The sequence below is a fragment of the Triplophysa rosa genome, linkage group LG19 (assembly GCF_024868665.1).
Source record: "Triplophysa rosa linkage group LG19, Trosa_1v2, whole genome shotgun sequence".
Taxonomy (NCBI): domain Eukaryota; kingdom Metazoa; phylum Chordata; class Actinopteri; order Cypriniformes; family Nemacheilidae; genus Triplophysa; species Triplophysa rosa.
Window position 1 is genome coordinate 1,236,717 of NC_079908.1, and position 23,988 is coordinate 1,260,704.

The 23,988-nt window shown below is 42.3% G+C and overlaps 1 protein-coding gene across 2 annotated transcripts in view; it reads left to right on the forward strand.

The window, feature by feature from the left end:
- Positions 1 to 23,988, forward strand: part of fstl4 (follistatin-like 4) — a 151,032-nt gene that overhangs the window by 92,637 nt on the left and 34,407 nt on the right. For both annotated transcript variants that reach the window (XM_057360496.1, XM_057360497.1), the window contains exons 5-6: positions 2,132 to 2,322; positions 2,531 to 2,651. In XM_057360496.1, the coding sequence (XP_057216479.1) occupies positions 2,132 to 2,322; positions 2,531 to 2,651 (312 nt within the window). The remainder of the gene's footprint in view (positions 1 to 2,131; positions 2,323 to 2,530; positions 2,652 to 23,988) is intronic.

Consider the following 23,988-nt stretch of genomic DNA (forward strand, 5'->3'; position numbering starts at 1 on the left):
GTTTCAAAGATACATCTGTGTATTACACAAACTGTAACATTTTCTGACATTTGTTCTGCTGGTGTATATCATAGCTAAATATAACTTAAAGCTAACCAGGTCCTCTGCTTGATATTTGAAAAGGCTGTTTTTATCCAAAAAAACAAATGAATGTCTTTGCTGAAAACTGGAGCAGATTTACAAAGACTCGTTCACTGCACTGAACACTGATCGTTCGGTATCACAATACTAAGCCATTCATGTAAACATTTCAAATATAAATAAACAAGATCTCTTTCTGATTATCTAACATTTATATCTGCTTGAAAAATATGGTACAGATCATTATTATATACAATAAAAAACTTTCATTCAGATTTTTTGATTTTTTGAAAATCAGTTCATCAAGGCTTTTATTATTAATGAAAATAATTACAAGTGTTTTTAATAGAAATAAAAACAGAAATTTGCAAGTAAACCTAAACTAAACTGTTGGATGTATTATCCTGAAAGCCCGACTATGAGGAAACCATCTGACTGATGTCTACAAAAACCAAATTAAAAAAATGCTTACTAAATTAGTATGTTTGAAGTGTTTGGTTCCAAAATGAGATCACTCAAAATCATGTTTTTTACTGTGCTTTCCTATTAATATCAATCAAACTGCAGTTGGTTTGTTTTGATTTAAGTCATAATAACTCAAAAAATACAGCTAACTAACACAATAAAACACAATAAAAACATGATAACATGATAAAAAACATGACTTTAGAAAACATTTTAAAACAGAGTTATCTCATTTTGGAACCAAACTCTTCATTTATAACACAACGTTCTATTGTATTAAAGAAGTAGTTCACTGAATATTTATTCCTACTATAGAAAGTCAACGAGGGCAAATTTTGAAGTGAGCCACTCCTTTGAAATGTGTTGTTGTACTAACTCCACTGTGCATGTGAAGACAGCGATCAAAGAGCAAAGTAAGAAACAAGAAGTGAAAAATGCAGTATGATTTTTTTCATAGGATAAAAGGAGATATCTGAAGACTCAGATTAACTCAGATTTATGGCGTGTCATAAGAATTTATACAGTATCGGTGTGACCTTTCCCTCAGCGCTGGAGTGATAGATGTACTTCATTAACATGTTTGAACAGTACAGTGACGTGAAGAGCTCGCTGTCAGTGATGGATCAGTGACGGGCTTGAGACGACCCTGTGATGCTCCGGTCAAATCATGACACTGAGAGAGTGGTGCTCGAAAACACAACAGAATAATAATTTCACACTAATCCTACATATATGCGTAAATATGTTTATATATATATATATATATATATATATATATATATATATGTACTGTATATATTTATTTATTGAACAAGTGACTTAGTCTTATATTTATCAGTATTTGTTTTTTTAGTATTCCATGGCTTTCATAAAAAAGTGTTTTGCCAAAATTGAGTTATATCTGGAACATTAACTTGAGAACGTACTCCCACAAATTAATGCGATTGTCACAGCTGAAATCTTGCAGCATGGAACGTACACAAGCTTAAATGTTTCTTCGAGAGCTGAAAAGCACATCCCAGACGTATCTATTCCTGTGGTGTAAAGCTGTTGGCGGTCAGTGTGCATTAGCTATTGTGTAAGGAAGCTGTGTAGGGATGTTGTCTTATGACTCATTCATATTCAATGAGCTCTTCGTGATACGTTCAGTGTCATTCCCTGTCATCTATTCCTCCCACTCGAGGGCTCTTATAGAAAGACTCAGCGGGTGGCCTGTGTTTGTATAATTTCATCGCCGGTGAGGTAAAAACAGCCACCGGCATACTTGATTAATCACGGTTTTCATCCTCTCCGTCATGTTTTATAGACGTAAGAGCTGCGTGTGAATTAATGTGACAGTTTAAAACACGCTTTCTAATCCCCCGCTGCTAAAGGAGGCGGCGATACAGCTAAAGTGTCTAAATAAGAATGTTTACCTTTTGTCTTTGGGTGTAAATCACAGGATTACAGTGATTTAATTGGGACCCCCCGCACAGAACGACGGTCCAAAAATGTAAATGACCTCCACGTCCTTCTTTGAGGAAAACTCCTCAGCGCTGACTTTGGTCGTGAAGTCTAATTCGCTTCCTCTGCGGTGTCTTTACAGGCGACACGTGCACCATGGCGGAGTATAACCAGCTGAAGAGCATGCTGCTGGATATGCAGCACAGGAGCCGGACGGACGGCAAACAAACCGTAGAAAACCCAATGGACCAAAGGAGAGCTACGGTGGACACCTTGTTCGAGTATTTAGATCTAAACCAGGATGGACGTCTGAGCGGTGGAGAGCTGGCAGAGGTGAGATATGCCCAGGTCATTGTGTTATCGTATACGAGATGCTATGAAGCTTCGTGTGTCTGTGTCCATAGATGGGTGGAGCCTTTGAACAATACATGACATCACGTTAATGGTCTTTATTAAATATTTATTTTTGTTCACTGATGATAAGCCTGTGTGAGGTGTATATTAAGTTTGTGGTTAAATTGTACCAAACCTTCTTTCACAGATCTCCATAAAGGAGCATTTGGAAGACATCTTAGTGCAGTGCACCATGCAAGACCTCCTGCGTTACGACGATTACAACAACGACGGTCACCTGACTCTTCAAGAGCTCTACACAGCTTTCCGTGAGTCCCACCCTAGCCCGCTTCACACGTGAAGGCCATCAGAGCAAATTATCCTCCCTCACCATGTGGCAAATCTGCAGCTTTTTTTCAGTTTTCAATGAGCCAGGCACCATTAGGTCTCTCTCTGAGGCGCTTAGTGCATTTGTGGCAAAGCGAGCACCTGATCCTTTGGGCCGACGAATGCAAATCACGGTCCAATGATGAGAGATGAGCGGTTTTGGCTGAAAAAAAGGGATGAGATGGCAAGCCAAGATTACCTTGAATCATCCATCGTCCCTGGCTGTATGAAGCCTTATTTAATTCATTACAGGTTTTTCCGATGCGATTCGCAGTTCCCGTAATGAACAACTCTAACTAAAATTCTACATCTATTCCAGAAGGACATAAATCAAACCATTAGAGGTGCCGCGTGACTCTTATTTTTTGAGATTCAGCTACTGGGCCAAAGATTTGGCTCCATTAACCAGCACTAGTCATTAACCTCACTAATGATGGAGTTTAGCTTGTTGTCATTTTACACTTCTTTTGCTTTAAGTGTCCAACTGGGTGTCAGGAAAGCCAGCGCCGGTGCTCAGGCGAGAAGGTTGAGTGTAGGAGTGTGGCTGTAATAAAACCTCGAGCCCTTTTGAAGGTTAACGGTGTTACTGCAGTGGGATTTTTGGAAGATGTCATCTGGAATGACAGGGAACATCTCTGGAATGAGGATCATTGGTGAAATTGAAGGAATCGGGTGTTTCACACAAACAAAGGTCCCACGGGAGAGCCCTCTCCATGCCTCTCAGCTCCTTCTGCACTGTTGTGAAAGGCATTTTCATGCATTATTATGTGCTTTACAGACCACTATGTCCTGAGCATTTCTTGTTCAGACACAATCCCCTTTAATTGACTTGACTGTTTACTACATAGCTAGGCAGCATTTTAAGCTACGTCGACATTCATAAGTGACTGATTGCGTGTTGTTGCAGCGTGTGGACAAAAGAAGAACATTAGAGAGGAGCCTAATGCTGGATTTTGGGAATCAAACTGGGAACTAATATAGTGTTTTACAACGTAGGTAGGCAGCTCAGCAGGGTTTTTGGACTGACCTTATGGTGTGTGCTTTAAAATTGACTATACATTTGTCATCATTTAGAATTTTCTCACACATGGGGCTTGAGCGGAGCAGGAAACCTCACCATTAATCTGAGACCACTGCAGCTTTGAATTCATCTGACGTTTCTGGATTTCAGTGCTTTCTGCGAAAATATAACAAGCCCAAAGTGTCATTGTTGCTTCATTTTCTGGTCAAAGCAACGCAGCAGAAGAGTACAGAGGAAGTTAGTATCACTATAAATGATGTTCAGAGTAATGGTCACCCGGGGCTTTGAATGAATGCACGTCCCACACAGTTGACATGAATAATACATGGCTTGTTGAGAAGGGTTTATTTTGAAGCTGTCCAATTTTTAGCTACCAGACAATTTAAAAAGTCAAATAAATGAGTAAATAACCTAAAGAAGGCCATAGAGCAGAGTCTTACACAGACTTGAATAAACAACCAAATGAAACCCTGCAGCAGTACCATACATTACGTTTACATTCATTCATTTGGCAGACGCTTTTACCCAAAGCGACTTACAAGTAGGAGAGCATATAAAAACTACTGAAATTCATTAAACAATAACAAACATACACGTTCCAAACTGATATTATCAATTTAATATATTTTCTCGTTTTCAGTATGAATTACCCATAAACATTATCATGCAATATACAGAATATTGTTGTTACAAACTTCACTTCCAAGCAGTTAAATTACAATTTTGCGTCATGTTTGATTCACAATTTAAATTCAACCTCAAGAATTTTATAGGCATTCTCTCATGAATTTTAAATCGAGCAGCACCCTGCTGCCAGGCCTTACTGTACTGTAACACACGCACATGCACGCACAGACGCACACACATTTATCAGCACCATGGAGAATACCATAGGCAGCCCTTTCAGGAGTGAACAGAGAGAGAGAGAGAGAGAGAGAGAGAGAGAGGCAGCTGTCTTTGTGACTGGAGCATTCATTGTAAAGCTGCAGTCTATTTGTTTTTCACGGCTCTCATTAATGAAAGAATTATAAACACACTTAACTGCCGTGTCAGCAGACCTGCTTAGTAAGTCAAGACGCCAAAACACAGACCATGACGCCAAAACAGAGACCATGACGCCACTCAGGGGTCACAGAAAACTACAGACACGGGGGGTGTAAGAGAATTATAATGAATCTTATTGACTTTCTTAATACATGTTCCTGGTTGGGATCCTGGTAAATGATTCATCACTACATTCTAATCATTTAATCAACCAAACAGTTTTACTCTCCGGCTGAAGGAAATCACGTAGAGTAGTGCATGAACCCGTTTGTTTAGTTAACTGTAGTTCTATTTATTTACTCTATGAGGTTAAGCAGCCATTCTTGTTAATGCCGACGTGGAATGTGGAGATTCTCTTGAGGGTGAACATGACCTTCAGCCTCCTCAAAAGTGACGGCTGTGTTTCAGCATTCAACATCCAATCAATTCACAATCCAATCAAATCCTGATGGAGAAAATCACATTCCCATCACACGATAGAGGTCAAATGGGTCTGGAATGGCGTTTTATGTTAACTTTAACTGTTTTATAAAGAGAGCACTGTAGTCATATAGTGCCTAAACCAATCATTACGCAGAACGAGTCTTAAAGGGGTCATATGACACTGCTAAAACAAATATTATGGTTTGTTTTAGATGTAATGCAATGTACATGATTTAAGGTTCAAAAACGCTGTATTTTCCACATACCGTGCATGTTTGTATCTCCTCTTTGCCCCGCCTCTCTGAAACGCGCAGATTTTTGGCTCTGAAAGCTCTCAAAGCTCATGGCTCTGAAAAGCGAGGTGTGCTATGATTGGCCAGTTAATCAGTGCGTAGTGATTGGTCGAATACTGCAGGCGTGTGATGGAAATGTAACGCCTCTGACCATATTTGGAACATCAGGTTCCTCTTCAATTGTGCTGACAGGTACGCCCACCTTACACATTTGGGTGGTCTTAGTCAAATCATACCATGAACTGATGTAGATTTGTGGGGGTGTGGCTACACGAGGAGTTTCAGGCAGGTCTGGGTGAGCATTCGCTTTTAGATAGAATGCATCTTTTGTTCCCACACTTTCATTTCTGCAATTTTATGTGTCTAATACATGCATGGGCAACTTATAACACACCAAAGACACAGAAAAACACGTACTTCTGCCATATGACCCCTTTAAAGACAGAAAAACACAGAGAGAGAGAGATAGAGAGAGAGCGAGAGAGAGAGAGAGAGAGAGAGAGAGAGCAGTGGGGTGAGGGAATGAATGAAGGAGTGTAATTGGTTGAGAAAAGGTCTCGCTGAGAGATTTCCAGCAGGTCACTCAAGGTTTCTGTGTATCAGAGGAGGTCACGAGTCTCTCTACTGGGTCAATTACTGAAATACCCAGAGTTCATTAAACATAATGATTAAAGACGAAGGCTCTGTTTCAAAACCTTGTCAGCCGTCTACATAGGGTGGCTTCTGAGGGAGTATACGAGACAGAACCTCAACACAAAGTGCTCCTCACATGAAGTGTAGCTGAGATGAAAATCTATTTTAGTTAAAGCGACAACGAGTAAGTTTTTGACCTTAAAATAATGTCTCTAAAATTATTTTAGTGGTAGATCAACTTTTAACTGGACGAATTTGACTGCCGTTGCTACCTGAGCAGCCTCCTATCGGCTGAAATTGCACTTGTAACTTGTTCGGGTGTTCGGGCCGGTACAAGCCCCACCTATCCCCTGCTTTACGGCATACGTCACGTTTTACTCGTAGCCTGGGAGAAGTTAGCCAACAGCAGAGCTAACAGTAAGACGAAACTATCCAAAACATCACCATGGCAGAGCCAGCCAAAAAAACAAAGATGGTTTCGTCGGAGGAAGCAAAGAAAAGAAAGCGAGAGAGTGATCGGACACGAGGCCGGTCACGAATCAATATCAGACGGGCTTACACTTGGTGGCGCGAGCAGCAAAAGGCAATGGGTTGCAAAACGGATGCAGACCTAGCGGTCCGGCTCCTGCATTTGTAAGTGTTATTTGTACATTTTTTGTTACTGTCCTGTACTTTTGAACGTATTTGTTATTAGTCTGTGTCATTGGCCAACACCGGTTCACACTTTATAAGCGTAACGTAGCTGAGAGATAATATATAGTTGCCGGTGTCGATAGCTAGCATGTTGTCGTGTCTCGTCATGAATGTGTGTAGCGCTTGTAAATAAAGACTAAACAACCACACTAAACATGTTGTGGTAAAAAGTAGCAGATTATTTTGTTCAGACCAGTAAACCACGTGAATGTTGAACAGTGCAGTTGTTGATTAGGCTAATGTTGTCGTTATATATATGTACATGCTATGCACTGTTTTCATACCGAGTTGACTGTAGTTATTACATATATTACACAAAACACAACGCCTGGTCGCGATTGTGTTGAGTGACTTCCGATATAATAACAAAAGAAAAGTACTATAGGTTACAAAACACATTCAAGTCCATGCGTTGTGTTTCAGGTAAATACAAATGTTCCATGTAGCTAGCACGCTCTGTGCTAACTTCTAACAATCAGCTGCTACCCCCGAGTCTACTTTGAGGTTGTAGTATAGCCCTGTAGTACAGCCCATAGTGTTGGCACCCGTGTGGTATGCAATGAAGATGAAACGCTGATTTCAAAAACAGTACCTTGCTTCGAACACGTAGGGTTGACTACTTACGATACATAAATCTTTGTACTGATATACAGTATGAAGAACATATGGTAACACGAACTACTTTACCTGATCGGTGGACATAGTTTGAACGACGTATCTGGGTCCGTCGGCTTAGTAAACAAACTCACGTGTATTGAGCTGCCAGCGACAGTTTTTACGACACTGCATACAGACAATTCCGCTTATCAACCACGTGGGGCAACAGTGAGCAAAGGTTGCTCGTTGCCGCTTTAAAGAAATGTGACATGCAAACATCACAGCAGAGCAGTGCTCTAAAAAGCATATAAACACACAGCACATGCGAAGATTAAAACTGTGCCTTAGATTGTAGATTTCTATTGATACTTTGAAACCATCACCATGAAATGAAGTGTAATGAAATGTAGTTCATCAATTTAGTTCTTTTTTCTATTCAGATTGCTGTGTTTAAGATAAATATTTTCTTAGTCGGTACCTTATGAAATATTGAATACACACACTTGCTTAACAGGACAATTCAGTCCGAATACAAATACACAGTTTTCAGTTCAGTTAGTTTCATACACGTACATCGTATGAAAACATGCAATGCAATACCATGCATGTGATTTTTTTTTAATGATTTTTAATTTGTTCTTATGTCTCTACTGCCTATACTGGAAAGCAGCTTTGCAACAATCCAGACATGACATGACATGAATTATGGAACAGACTTCAATGTAAACAAACTCTTCTCTGTGGGGTTTTTAGTCATTCATTTACAGCAAATTTGAAGGTCATGAGCGCGTCCACTGCTTTATAGAGGAATGGGATGACTAATTTTGAAACATGATGGCAGAGATTTATCTACCATGACATACAGTACCATAACGATGTGCAAATGCACATATGTGCAAATGTTTGCAATAAAATCCTTCAGCTTTCAAATCCTGAATGAAATACAATAATAACTACTGTAAAACTGCTCCCGAATTTGTTGAAACCCAACATTTGAGATGGAGGTGTAAAGTCGCTGACAGGCAGAGGTGTTTTTTGTTCTTTCCAGGGCTTGAGGTGGATGTTTGTCCCGCTCTGTTGTTTTCTCCTCCGCTTTAGAAAACATTAGTGGAATGAAATGCATTTCTATTCTCTCAGGCAGACGTCTTTTGACGTTTCAGTTTATGAGAATCAGCTTTTGTGATGAATTGCACCTGGATGGTTTCCATGGTAACAGAAGATGCCAGTCATGCACGTTGAATTTATTGCAAAGGTTCTTTAAAGGGCTTTAGCCCTTACGAAAATTTACCATGGTTTTACTTCAGTTAAAACCAAAAAAACATAGTTACTGTAGTAAAACAATGATTATCACAAAATAACCATGGTTTTGAAAACCATGGTTCCCCTTCAGTCGGTCTCTCGACGTTGTTTTGAGAGACAGACTGGGGTTTGATCTTGTGAACCTATCATCTTTGAGAGGAATTTAAAACGCCAACGGGCTTTGGCGAATGGCACACACACGCCAGTCCCCACCCTCACTGGCTTGTCCCCGACGGGGTGACTTACTGGCATCAGACTCCGACGATTCCTCGGAGCTCCCTCCCTCGGGGGGTCGAGCCCAGGAAGAAGCGGACGTCGAAATGTCAGCCATGCTTTCCCGGGCCACCTGCATTGGGTTGCAGTGCACCGCACTGCCTCTCCCAACGCTCACGGCTGGATACATGGTACCTCGGGTTTGAGAGCGGCTCCAAGCCGCAATCACCCCCAGTGCCGTGTTTTCCCGGAAGTGCATGAGGAACTTAGTACGACCTGGAACGCCCCCTTTCGGCGCGTGCACGTCAACTAGTTCCATCACCCTTTCTTCCCTCGATGGTGGCAGCTAGAGGATACGTCGATGTGTCCCAGGGGCTCGACCTAGACTCCCGTCCAAAGCATGTAGGTTTTTCGGCATCTTAGGTGTCGGGAGCTTACTCTGCTGAGGGCCAAGCTGTCCCCTCTCTCCACGCTATGGCCATCCTGCAGGTCCATCAGGCCAAGGCGTTGAGAGAGCTCCACGAGGGTAAGACCGACCCAGCGCTTATGCAGGAACTCCGCGCCGTCACGGACCTCGCTCTACGGGTGACCATGGGCCCTGGGTCGGGCGATGTCGGGCGATGACCACCTTGTGGTCCAGGAGAGACACCTCTGGCTGAACCTTCCACAGATGAGTAATGTTGAGAAAGTCCACTTTCTCGACGCACCCATCTCACAAGGGGGGCCTGTTTGGTGATACTGTTGAGCCGCAGTTCTCGACAGTAAAGAAGCAGACAGAGGTTATCAAGCATACCCTCCCCTGCCCGATTCGGCCGCCCTCTGGCCGTCGAGATCCCGTGCACAGTCTGCTTCCCAGCAGCCCTGGTCCTCTTAGACGCCTTCCGGTTTCGGCGCCCCCCACGCAGGTGGCCCCCCGGAAGAAGACATCGAAGAGGAGACCACCACCCCGTCAGCAGCCGCGGCGGAAGCCGAAGAGGCCCTCATGGAAAACCCCAGGGAGATCGAGAATACCTTCGGGCCCGACCCCAGCCATTCCATCGCTGGTTGGTCGATCCGGGACGGTTCCTGCCCCGTCCCAACAGCCCACTTCTAAGAGTTTTCTCTCTCTCTGGGTGTTTATCACAGCCGCTCTCACCCTCTACACGACGGTGTTCGGCAACTCGACGTTGCATCACGGCAAGACCCAATGTCGAGGATAATCAGCAGCCTAAGCACTCTCAATCGATGTTGCGTTGTGCTACATCATAGTCTGGGTATTATCACAGCCGCTCTCACCCTCTACACGACGGTGTTCAGCAACTGAGCATTGAGGCGAGACCCAATGTCGAGGATAATCATCGCCTAAGCACTCTCAATCGATGGTGCCTTGTGCTACATCATCGCCAGGCAGGTAAAACAGCAGAGCCGATCTCCTCTCCGGGGGCCCCCCCACGGGGAAGGATCCGCACTGCCAGCCCTCGAACCACCCCCCGGGAGGTCGATGAAGCAGAACGTACCCCTAGCCTCCATGTCTCGGTCCCTGGGAGCCTGACAAGAGCTTCCCAAACCGTCACGGTGACTACGGGATACGGTCCGTCTCGGCTACACAGTCCAACTCCCCAGACGCCTGCCCAAGTTTTGCGGCATCCTCTCAACCTCAGTCAGAGGCCACCCCTCTGGTGAGGAAGCGATTGTGCTCGTCCCTCTAGCCGAGATGTTCAACGGGTTTTACAGCCCGTACTTCATCGTCCCCAAAAAGGGGGTTGCTAGATCTGCATACCCTGAACAGGCACCTACTCAAGCTGCCGTTCAGGATGCTCACGCAGAAGCGCATCCTGGCATCTATCAGATGTCAAGATTGGTTCATGGCAATCGACCTGAAGGACGCTTACTTCAATGTCTAAATTCTCCCTCGTCATCGCCCGTTCCTACTGTTCGCTTTCGAGGGTCGGGCATGTTAGTACAGAGTCCTCCTTTTCGGTCTGTCCCTGACCCGACGAGTCTTCACGAAGATCGTGGAAGCCGCCCTCACTCCCCTCAGGGAGAGAGGTGTGCGGGTACTAAACTATCTCGACGACTGGCTCATTTGACACACTCGCGAGATCTGTTATGTACACACAGGGACCTAGTGCTTCGGCACCTAGATCGATTGGGACCACAGGTCAACCGGGAAAAGAGCAAGCTCTCCCCTGTGCAGAGCATCCTCTTTCTTGGTATGGAACTCAAGTCTGTCTCCATTATGCTAAAAAAGCCCAGCAAAGGTTGTACTTCTTACATCAGCTGAAGAAGTTCAACCTACCACAAACTCTATTAAAACAGTCTGTCCTCTGCACATCCATCACTGTCTGGTTTGGCTCAGCCACAAAATCAGACATCAGAAGACTACAGAGGACGGTTCGGACTGCTGAGAAGATCATTGGTGCTCCCCTGCCCACCCTCCAAGAACTGTATACATCCAGAGTGAGGAAAAGGGCTCAGAAAATCACCCTGGACCTCTGACATCCAAGCCATCATCTCTTCACAATGCTGCCGTCTGGTCGGCACTACAGAGCACTGAGCACCAAAACAACCAGACACAAAAACAGCTTCTTCCCTCAGGCCATCTACCTCTTGAACAGTTAAATGTTTTTACACACCGTGCAATTAATAACTCTGTGCAATAATAATTAAGTGCAATATTAATTATATCCTCCAGATAATACACTATCTATTTTTATACAACTTTTTTCTGTAAATTATATTTCATTCATTCTGCTGTATATAGCACATACCTTGTGCTACAATAGTCTATTCTTATTTTTTACTTGTACATATTTACATACATACATAGCTTTACACTCTCTATATCTTTATCTTATGTTCATTGTATTGTATTTCTTAATTTTTTTATACCCATAGGCCCTTATTTAAATCATTGTGTACTGTATTCTATTGTGTTATGGTCTCTGTGTACAGTTGTTGCTGTTTCTGTGTTCTGGATGCTCCTGTCACCAAAACAAATTGCTTGTATGTGCAAACATACTTGGCAATAAAGCTCTTTCTGATTCTGATTACAGCGCGACTGACTGCAGAACGTGCTTAGTCAGTGTTGAACTGCCTGGAACAATTCAAGCAGTCAGCGGTCCCCCTGAAACAAATTCAGAGGTTCCTGGGCACATGGCGTCCTCGGCGGTGGTGATACCCCTCGGGTTGATGCACATGAGACCGCTCCAACACTGGCTACAGAGTCGAGTTCCCTGGAGAGCGTGGCACACCGGCAGCAGGCGGATGGTGATTACTCCTCTCTGCCGACGCACCCTATCCCCTTGGTCTTTAATGACCTTTCTATGGACGGGGTCCCTCTCGGGCAGGTCACGAGGTGCGTCGTGGTGACGACAGACGCCTCCCTGCAGGGTTGGGGTGCCGTGTGTAATGGGCACGCAGTGTCAGGGCGATGGATGGGCCCCCGCCTGCGCTGGCATATCAACTGCCTAGAGTTGTTGGATGTGCTACCCGCACTGAAGGGGCTACAACCTCTCATGCAGGACAAGCACGTGCTGGTCCGGTCGAACAGCACAACTGCCATAGCGTATATCAACCGCCAGGGTGGCGTTCGCTCACGGCAGCTAACACGACTCGCCCGACGCCTCCTCCTGTGGAGTCCGCAGGTGAGCAGATCCCTGCGAGCCACACATATCCCAGGCGACCTGAACCAGACAGCCGATGCGCTCTCTCGTCAGTTGACGCCTCGCGGAGAGTGCTGACTCCACCCCCGCGCAGTCCAGCTCATTCCTCCCCTTTCTTCTAGGGTGTCGGCGTACTAAACTAGCCTCCCTTCTTCCCCCACTGGGTGAAGAACAGGCACTCCATCCATCACTAAGCAAGCACCTCCTGTGGGCGGGCTGGGAAGAGCAGCCCTGCCCCTTAGGCCGGGTACAACTGAGTTATCCACAACATAGCTCTAACCGGACCTAGTGCTACCGGACGTTGTAACCCCCCAGCAGGGCGGTTCCGTCTGATGTATCCTCATGATTGGTTCCCACCTTGGTAACCCACGACCTTCCCTAGGTGGACCTCCACCTTGCGGTTAAATCCTTCAGTCCGCACTTTCCTCCCATGAGTTCTCCGCTAACGGTGAGACCATGTTGGGACCCCCTACCTACCCACTGGTAGGTTAGAATTTCGCAGTAGCGCTCACGGCTGACACTCCCAGGCCAGTCACCGTCGCTTCGCTAGAGATTGTGACAGGGCACAGTGTTGTGGCGTTTTCCATAGGAACCCCATCTGTCAGCTCGACACAACGTCGAGAGACCGACAGAAAGGGAACGTCTTGGTTACGGATGTAACCTCAGTTCCCTGATGGAGGGAACGAGACGTTGTGTCCTTCTTGCCACAACACGTGCTACCCACTGCAGCAGTCGTGAGAGGTCTCAGGCTCCTCAGAACAAAGGTGAATGAATGAGGCACGCCGTCTCCCTTTTATACCCGGATATCCAGGGCGGAGTCCGGCATGCAAATTTCATTCGCCAATTTCATTGGCCTTTTCTAAGTAGTCGGAAACGATTGGTTGTCAAGGACGAACCCCATCTGTCGGCTCGACACAACGTCTCGTTCCCTCCATCAGAGAACTGAGGTTACATCCGTAACCAAGACGTTCCCTGATGGAGGGAACGAGACGTTGTGTCTTCATCCCACAACGTTTCAGCGACCGGGAGATACCTCTCAGGTTCCTCAGCCCAAAGGGTGAATGAATGACTGCCGCCATCTTCCTTTTATACCCGTATGCACGGGGCGGGGACTGGCATGCGTGTGCCATTCGCCAAAGCCCATTGGCGTTTTAAATTCCTCTCGGAGATGATAGGTTCTCAAGATCAAACCCCAGTCTATCTCTCAACACAACGTCTCGTTCCCTCCATCAGGGAACGGAGGTTACAGTAGTAACCGAGACTTTTTGTAAAAACCATAGTAAACAATGGTTACCGTAGTAAAACCATGGTTTTGCCCTAAGTAATCAATGCACCAAAAATCCATGGTTACTACACTTGTACCTCAAAAAACCCATGGTTAATTTTCGTAAGTGAGGTTTTCATGGCCTTTTCTCCTCATAGCAGACGACACATTAGCGATGTTGTCATGTTCTGTCCGGCCTCCATTGTGGTCAGATGTGAAGAGCCAGCTATCACCCAGAATAAAATCAGCTATGCATCCCATAATGCACGATACACTGTAAATCATCTGGAAGAGTTGCCGCCACATTGTAACATGTATAAAGATTTGATAAATGCTGCACATTTCAATACTGTCGAGGGTTTGTGAGGTATATTAAGTCGCAGTATTGAAATGTCATGTATATATTTTGTAATGGACCTCCAAATGTTACGTTTGATTGTTTCTGATTTGATTGTTATATTTGGTAACATATGAGTGCTTTTATTATGTCTCGCTACCTCAGATCTTTTTACTTTCGTCTCATGACAGTGTTTAGTCACTTAATCTGATTTGAATAGAAATTGTGCACAATCAGGGGCGTAAATCCCGGGGGATGGAGGGGACACGTCCGAGGGTTGTCCCCCCCAAATCATTCAAAATCGCAGTCTATTGTGCTAAATATTACTAATTACTAATTGTGTAATTAGAAAAAAATACAAACGCAAAAAATGCGTTTTAAGTTTAGAAACAGTTGCGTTCCCCCTCCCCTGCCTCACAGTAGTTTGGCCCACTGCCTGCTTTCCCAGTTCATCTCACCTACGCTACACATTAGTCAGGTAAGTTATGCGACTCAGTTGATCAATGGTTGTTGAACTCCAGTAAGAAGGCTATTTTATTCATGTTAAATGAAGTAATTCTCTTTAATGTAGTTGATGCTGATTCATTAATAAATTAGTTGTGGCAAAAAAGGCTGATTACTGATGTATTTTTCCATGAATCTGCTATGTTAGCGATTAAAAGATTACTTTGCTAGTTAACGTTAGTTTGTTTACAATAGCTTGTTGCATAGTGCGTCACACACTGCAACTAACACGCCGAAGCCTTTCCCATGCATTGTTTTATTTGTGGCGACCTGGCATAATATTAACAATAATGGCAGGGGCGGATTCTGTCAAAGTCCAGAATGGCTGTCACCAGGGGCGGACTGGCCATCCGTAGTACCGGAACGTTTGCCGATGGGCCGCTAATGTATGGGCCCAGAATGGACGCTTGGGCCGGACAGACGGACGTATTATAAACGCGAATGCATGCAACTCGAAGGCATTAGCTAGTCGGACACGTATGCATGTAACGCAATGACATGTTACATAAAACATCTCCCCCACACCGACATGCATGGGTGGAGGGACGATTCATCAACGAGTACGACACAGAATTTAAGTGTCTGTCACTGTTACTGACTGTTTGGGTACACAAACATGAACATAGTACATCTTATGCACATAGTTTGTTGGCGGAGGCAGTGCACTACATTTGAAAATAGCCACCACTCTTTAATGTAGCTGTATGGTGACTTTGTCAGATGATGTTGCAGTATAAATCAGGATACAATTTAAAAGTGTTTAAGTGTTTAAAAAGTGACTCATTGTTAACATGTAGTATCATGTTTTTATACTTGTTTCCTGTTTTGACAACAGAGACCAACAAAATGGATATGGAAGCAGCTTTATTAGGCATTCACTTGTATTACAGTACGTGGCAGTTCAGTTCAGTTATAATATGACTGCAAGTCTGCATGATAAACCCATGAACCTAACGCATATTGTCACTTTGTGACGTAGTACGTACAATTTTGACTGTATTATTTGTCCCCTTCAAAATTGCTCTTGAGAAATTTTATGTTTATTGTCCCCCCCTACTGTGAAATGAGATTTATTCCCCTGTCCACAATATACTCAGCTCGCAGTTAAAACAACAAAACATCCAGCCATGATTTGACTTTTACAGGAAGGAGTTTACTGACGGATTACTGACTTTTCCATCATTGCCGTTACATGGAGATCTAAATTGATCCATTATATTTCCTCAATGCAAGTTCCTTCTGTTATTGTGCATTACATTATCAGTGTTATCCTACAGAAAATAATAGTTCTATTATAATATAATGAATGTTTCTCTGCTTCTGAAGGACAGTGGCTTTACTGTAGGCTAGAGTTAATTCAGCTATTCAGTCTTATTGTTTTAGGCCGCTGTTGTTTGTTAAGCGGTCGGCCCTCAATCTCTCCAATAGATAAATCTAAATGACTTGCTTCACATGGTAATGATTGGTTTACGAAAACGGTTTCAGTGTTAATATCAACACTGAACAGACTTGCAAAGTCAGCCCTTGCACTTCACACGAACCAACATGGATCCCAAATTCATGCATTTCTATAATGAAGTCGTTTCTTTTTATTTCATGTGGAAATGTTGGCAAACCCAGAAAAGGTTTTATTGAAACGTAAGGCAGTTTCTCGCACCTTTCACGTGTGCAGAAGTGCTGATGTCTCCCGGCTGTTAGCGGCTCAGCGTGTGGTCTGCTTTTATCTCAGCCTCCAACCTGGACTGCGAGAAGGAAATAATTCATTACCGCGCTTCCATTGATTTATTCCTTCTGCAGGCTTCAGCTCCAGTCGGACTTCAAACGAGTGCTTCAGGCGTTAGACTGTTCGGCTCTTCCTACCGCTGCCTCTTTACACACAGAGACAAAAGACAAGAGGCAGGAGAAAAACTCTGAAAGACTCCTGTCACGAGGGCCAACAGGCGGACATACAGAATATCATCATGATCTTAATGCGCCGGTGCGGACAGCCGATGTGTTAACAAATATAGTATGCTAAGATGATGGAGGGGGCATACGGTAACTAAAGTTGAATTCCCGTCTCGAGGTCCTTTACCATCCTATACTTTCCCCTTTTCTCTCTTTTAATATATGATAAGAAGCTGAAGTCTAGAATGATGTCATACAAATCATTGATTTGTATTGGTGGAAATGAGAGACCATCCGTTTTCAATGCTGATATCGTTTAATTAAGAATTTTGTCAATTTTTTTAAGCATAATAGGCTCCTTAAGGTTAACATACTAAAAGCAACAGTAACATCTAATAAACATTTAGTAATAATAGCAAACATTCCTGCTTTGTATCTGAGTAAGATTTCACCACTACGCGACACAATGCTGTGCAGTACATCTGTGAAAAACACACACAATATTGAGCTGATCTCAAACCGCATACAGTAATCAGCTCATCATGAGTACGCTGGGATATCATGGTTAGTCTTAAACCAGTCGTTCCATGTAGCATTTTAAAGGGGTTGCTATGGCAACAGAGTGATGCTGTGATCACACATGCACAGGTTGGAGATGCTGGACTCGTGTCTTGAGTAAATCAGTCCGGTGTGTTTCCTGAATGCAGCGGGTCTGAGCAATCGATGTCAAATGATTTATGTTCAGTCTTACAGTGTGATGCTTTCATTACACCTCTGACATGATTTGCACACGATAGGTTATGGCACATTGAGCACCCTCAAGCATTGCCTGTTTGTTTGATTATATCAGGTCTAGCGTTCTTGTATTGTTTTTATGAAGCATTTGATCAGTTTTACTTTTGCTATTTCTGTAGATGTAAAGTCTACCTAAAGGATCTTTATGTGATGGTAAATGAGAGTGAAGCGTAGGAGCTTAGCACATATCACCTCATTTCTTGTCTGACGTAAAATGATGTGAAAAACCGCAGGCCTGTGATTATCTCATTACAGCTGTGAACGTGAATACAAACTGCCAGCTTTGCTTTGTAATTGCCTGTCAGCACTTCTGATTGTATTTGACAAGAGCGCAGAGAAACGTCAACATCACTTCTATTATTATCATATAACCTCCCTCCTCATGACGCCTCTGAATCCTCTCCGGTCCAGTTACACATTTATTTTGACCCAAAGTATATTTACAAAATTGAAAATCAATTAGCTTCAGATGTCATCATTTTTTCCTTTTGTTTCATAATTGCACGACAACATTTGTGTCTCGAGAGCAACAACATTAGCATTTCTGGAGTTATTTACAGTGGTGGCCAAAAGTGATCCATTTCCAAACACATTAAGACATTAAAAATGTATTACAACTGTGTATGTGTGTGTGTTGTGTTGTGTTGTGTTGTGTTGACATAATGGGGGTGTAAACCTAAACCTAAACTCAAGGAGGTTTGGCAAAAACACATGAGCAAATTGTATTGTGTTAAGATCCAGGAGTTTATATAGTATTTTTAGTATTTTGTATTTCATCCATTTACATTACTGTCAACGCTTAAAGTATACCCTCTTGTCACTTCAAACCAGTATGGCTTTCTTTCTTCCACAGAACACAAAAGAAGATATTTTGAAGAATGTTGTTAACTGGACCCATTCACTTGCATTGGTTTTGTGTCCATACAATAGAAGGGAATGGTGCCCAGTCCTGTTCGGTTACTAACTTTCTTCAAAATATCTTCTGCGGAAGAAAGAAAGTCATACGGGTTTGAAATGACAAGAGGGTGAGAAAAATGAGACATTTTTTGGGTGAACTATCACTTTAAGCAGGTTGACGATCTCAGTAGAATGTCTTAATGTTTTAATGTATTAAAAAGAGTAAGAATAAGTTGTCACACTGTCAAAGAACAGGAGTTGTTATTCGTCTTTTAAATGGGGTGTCCTTTTCATATTCAAATGATTTTCTATGTAATCGGTTGAGTTTTAAGCTTTCACGCTGGACACCGGTGGCTGCTAATTGTCCACTGTTCAACTTCATTTAGACTTAATGTCGTAGATCTGAGCCACTATCGATTAGCGTGTTTGCTCTGGAAGCAAGAAAAAGCAATCTCCTCTCTTTCAGCGCGTCTAGCTTTGTCATTACATTACAGGCCAGCGCTGAGCCAAGCAGAGGAAAGGATTTTTGCCGTCATATTGCAACGAAATGGTTTGTAAGGCCTTATATTTGATAGAAGATGTAGAAAGTCCTGCAGCAAGGTTAGATTGACCTTTCCTCGTGTTATTGGAAGTTTCGAAAAACTGATTTACTGGGAGAAACACATTGCTGGTTTTCGTTGGGCAGGAGAAAAGTGGCGGATTGCTATTAAACGAGAATCTGTAATTATAATCGGTTGTGTTGGAACCCTCCTAAACGTTTATGGCACAGAAGGCACATAAAAAACCACAAGCTGTGACAGGTGCGCATTAGTTTGCTCAGATACATGACATAAGCTGAGGTGTGCTGACTTCACACTCGCACCATCTGTACACGTAACCTGAACGCCGTCTCGCTGCCGTGAGTGATGACACCCGCCTCATGGCTGTCAGACGGCCCCTGACACGACATGATACCTGCGACCCCTCGAACATGCACTGAACACACTGGGGGACGCACTACTGCTAATGTGATTAATGTTGTGTGGAAATAAAGGCCACATGCACGTGTGTCTCCTGTTCACAAGTCAACACATTCTCTTTGCTTTTATTATTATTATTCTGATTATTGTGAGGTGTTACTGTGCTCTTGTCAGGGTTGAGATGAGAAAGGAGTTGAAATGCACCTTTACATTTTTTTAAGACAATAAATGACAATAATACAAATGAAAAGTATATATATATATATATATACAATGTGAATAAAGAAAATTTGTAACAAAGAAAACTGTTTTGCGTGTTTACATGACCTTGCATGTTGCACTTAATGTCAAAATAAATAAAAAACTGAAAAAGGCAGAAGAATAGGCATTTGAGCTACAGACAGAAGCAAAACCTCAAATCACACAGATGTTGAGCAGAGGTGACCAGACTTTCAGCCGTATACATAATAAAGATAAACATACAGTATGTGAAAGACTAATGCTTCAGAAATCCCATATCCTGAGACCAGGGTAGCACTGAGAACGGCAGTTTTTCCAAAGCAAACATATGAAACAACGCAGAACTAATAATGTCATGTATTATGGTAGGAGAATAGACTTCATGTAGTTGGTTTTTCATTTTGTCATTACAACACTCAGACCAGATTATTCCAGTCAGAAATTGGCTTATACTCTGTTTTACTCTTTCATATACCTTGAGAATAATTTCTGCTTATTGTCAGGCCAAGATTTAAAAATGAACCGAACCGACTGGCATTGAGTTGTTTGAGATCATGTATCATGAACTGCAGCGGTTTGTTTGGAGAAGCATACAGTAATACCACTTCATGACACCAGGAGATGTGTTGGGTTATCTACAGTGAGATAAGTGGTACACAATGCTTCTACAGACTAGTTTTATCAGTATGCTGAATTTCTGGGCATCAGGCTGCAGCAGTTGAGCTTCTCTACAGTCTTGACTCTGTGAGGAGAACGTCCACTAAACTCCTCTTTACCCTGCCTGGTGTGTGAGGACCCTTATCATTTTGTCACAGGCCTCATGAGTTGTAGTGATGACTCTGGGGGAAAAATCACATTTCCTCCGCTCTGTGAATCTGTCCTGGTGATGAGACTTCATCTAAGCAACATTTTGTTCACTCTTCCCCGGCTATTTGTTTTGGCATCTGTACTTGTGTTTGTGCCAGGGGAATGATGCATGCTGTACAGCTGCTAAAAGATTTAACATAGAGTTCAAAGAAATGAATAAATCACCTGCTATCTGAACATCTGATACACACTTCTGTGTGTGCGTGCGTGTGTATTTTTAAGGTCATATTATGGCCATTTACAAAGTCTTGATTTTGTAATTTGATTGTCCTATAACCTTTTAAAACCAGATGTGTCCTGTTGTTGTTGTTTACCACCGTAACTCTTCAACCGTTTGTGCTATCATTTTATTTCAGAACAAAATGACACCATGCACACATTGATAGCACATTGTGTAAGAAGTTAACCACAATAGCCCTTTTCATACAGCAATGCTGGTAAATTACTGGTAAAGTCATTCAGGTAAATGTATGGTAAATACACAAATGTGCTGTTCACACAAGCAACGACATTCTGTTCACACACAATCTGTCACCTAAAATTTTCTGGCAATTTTTCACTAAAGACTGTATGTGTTGAAGGGTACTATTAAAAGACTCTTTTTCATCTTTTCTAAAGCAGCTCAGCCTCGCCCCCTTTGTTGTGTGTTCAGGGGGCAGGGTTTATGTAAATTCAGGGGTTTGTGATGTCACTAACCAGAGAGGAAGCTTGTTGTACCTACTGTACAAGCCGTTTGGCGTAGTCCTTAAAAAGTGATTTCTGTTCAAGAGAATATCGCTCTTGAACTTTGAGCTTTGTAACTGCAGATCTTTTTTTATGCGCAAACAACAACATTACACACTAACAAAAGTTGAAAAAGTAAAAACGAATCATATGAGCCCTTTAACGTGTAAGTGAGTTGATGGAGTTCTATGTTGTGCTTCATTTAAGTATCAACTTAGTCTCAGGTCACAGTTTCTACTAAACTTGCTTAGGAGAAATAAAAACAGAAATAAATGAAATCTATGAAGAGTAAGAAGGTGTAAAATAAATGTATATTGTAGAAGTAAAATAATTTGGATTTGGGCAACCCAAAGGTTCACATTGCATATTACATTTTGATTGCAGACTTGACCAGTGGTGGAAAGAGTACTGGAAATGTGTACTTAAGTACAAGTACTGTTACATTGCTGAAATTGTACTCAATTACAAGTAAAAGTACTGGTGTTAAAAAAGTAATTGAGTAAAAGTAAAAATTACTCTTCTCAAAAACTACTCCGAGTACTAGTTACTCGTTACGTTTTAGGTGGTGTTATTTAATGAATTATTAATAATCAAATTTGGAGATTTATATAGACAATAGCTACTTTTAACAAAACACATCTTTACCTTACTGATAAAGCATATAACTGGATACAACTCAGACAAAATAACCATTCAATGTGTCGTTCTGTCTGTCTGTCTGTCTATCATGAGCTCAGTTTTCCAGGTAAAACCATTTATGCACTTTCAACACTGTTCAATCATGTGTACTAGGCCCCACAATGCAGAAATAAATAAATAAGAGCCCCAAATACTGCATGCAAAAAATGCAAAACATTTGTAACCTAAATGGCATTGGATTAGCATTAACAGTCATATCTGTAGAGGAACTGGCTGATCAATTATTCAACCTCAAGCCATCCAAGATGTATGTGACATTATTTCTTAGGTAGAAAATAAAGATTTTTACCTGGAGTTGTGGTCCATGGTTTTCATGGTTCATGCCTTTAAAAGGTCAAAATACAGATAGAGGCAACATAAAAGTAATCCCTGCGGCTTCTTTTGATGTATTAATTACGTCTTATTTAAGCGAATCGATCAAACTCTGCAAGAAACTGAACGTTATTTACAACATTATAACTGGTAATGCACAGTTTGCGAAACTGCTTCGCATGCGTTCCAATCGCATGTTCCCTACTCACTTATAAGGGCAGAGCACTTGGTGTAGAGACTTTGGAGAGAGATGGACAATTTTATCTCATGAAATAGCCGTTTGGATGAAACTTGGCGAACGGAGTGATACAGGAACTCAATATTTCTCCATATCTCGGACGAGCCTTCGTATTGTGTCCCTTTCCCGCAGTGACTTTCAAGCGCACAAAACCGCCGTTTGATACGCGCCCTGCCTGCCGTCCCTGTGTGACGCAAGTTTTCTAAGCGCGATTTGAGTGGACGGGGTCACGTGACGGGACTGATTATTCTCCTTAGCCAATCACATGAAAATTAAACATATAAAGAACAACGTGAGGAAAAATAGCGCAGTAAAAGTACCGATACAGCACTAAAAATGTACTCAAGTAAAAGTACACTGTTTTTAAACTACTTAAAAAAGTACATTTCCTGAAAAAAACTACTCAATTACAGTAATTTGAGTATTTGTAAATCGTTACTTTACACCACTGGATTTGACAAATCTGAGCTCAGTTTGAGACATTATTGAGATCTCTTATGAAACTCTAATGACAGACACATCTGTGAGATTTCTCTCGCTGGAGAAATGTCTGAGACACAGATGAGACTACAGCAAGTTTCATTTGCTCTCCGTTTAATCTTGTTGATGTCTAGAAGTAATAATCTGTGATTTCTGTTTCTGTTTGGGAACAGTTGGAACATACAGTACACATTTTTAGTTACAGATAAAAATTTGGTAAATGTTCTAAACCTCGTCTGGTTTAGTAAACTGCCTGTGGGCAGGTAATGAATCATGACTGGTGCCCTTCACATTCTTGCTGTGTCTACAGGGATCAGCATTGCCCTCTTATTAGAAACTCTGCTGAAAGTGTTTGTTTAGGCCATCATTGAACCATGCTGCACTGGACGTCAGCTTTTACATTCATGGGATTTTTGATTAATTTGTCTTTTTTTAGTGGTCTTTACTTTAAAATCATGACAACAAGCTTTGATTTGGAAGACAAAAGTAAATGTAGTAAACGAATGTGTTAGGGATGGGCATTTTTGATCATATTTCATTTCGAGTGTGGGACAGGTTTGAAAAACGAGTACTCGATTAATTGGGGACGGGGCATGTCCCTCATGGTGACAATGAAAAGATTTGAATTACAACCCTGATATGAAAATTTATGTTGATAAAAACTATGTCAAGATTGAGTAAATAATTAAATCAACACTGTTAGATTATTAAAAATTCACTATCAATGTTTTTGAAAAAACAGGAAAGATTTAAAAAGAAATATCAGCATGAGGTGAAACGTCATCTCTGCCTTGTCGCATTTCTGTCTGTCAGTAGCCAGGCTTCCATTACCCTTCAAAATGCGCAAATTGAAATAGCGCATTGAAAATACAGCCAATTGAAACACGTCAATTTCGCAAAAACTCCCACGTATCGCAAACAAGTTCTCACGCTCGCATGAGGTGTCTTTTCAGGCAATACGATAAAGGCATATTTCACAAAACTGCAATGGAAACACTTTTTGTCGTATTAAGTCATGTGGCGTTTAAAAATGTCACATGACCATTCGCGGTATGTTTTGGCAGAACATTGGAAAAATAGGATGTAAGGAATTCACATTAAGTAATATCTTATATAATGGCTGTGACGAAGGAGGCGGGACGAGAGCCGTGGGAGGAGGAAGAGAGGTGGCCTCTCTTCCTCCTCCCACGGCTCTCGTCCCGCCTCCCTCGTCACAT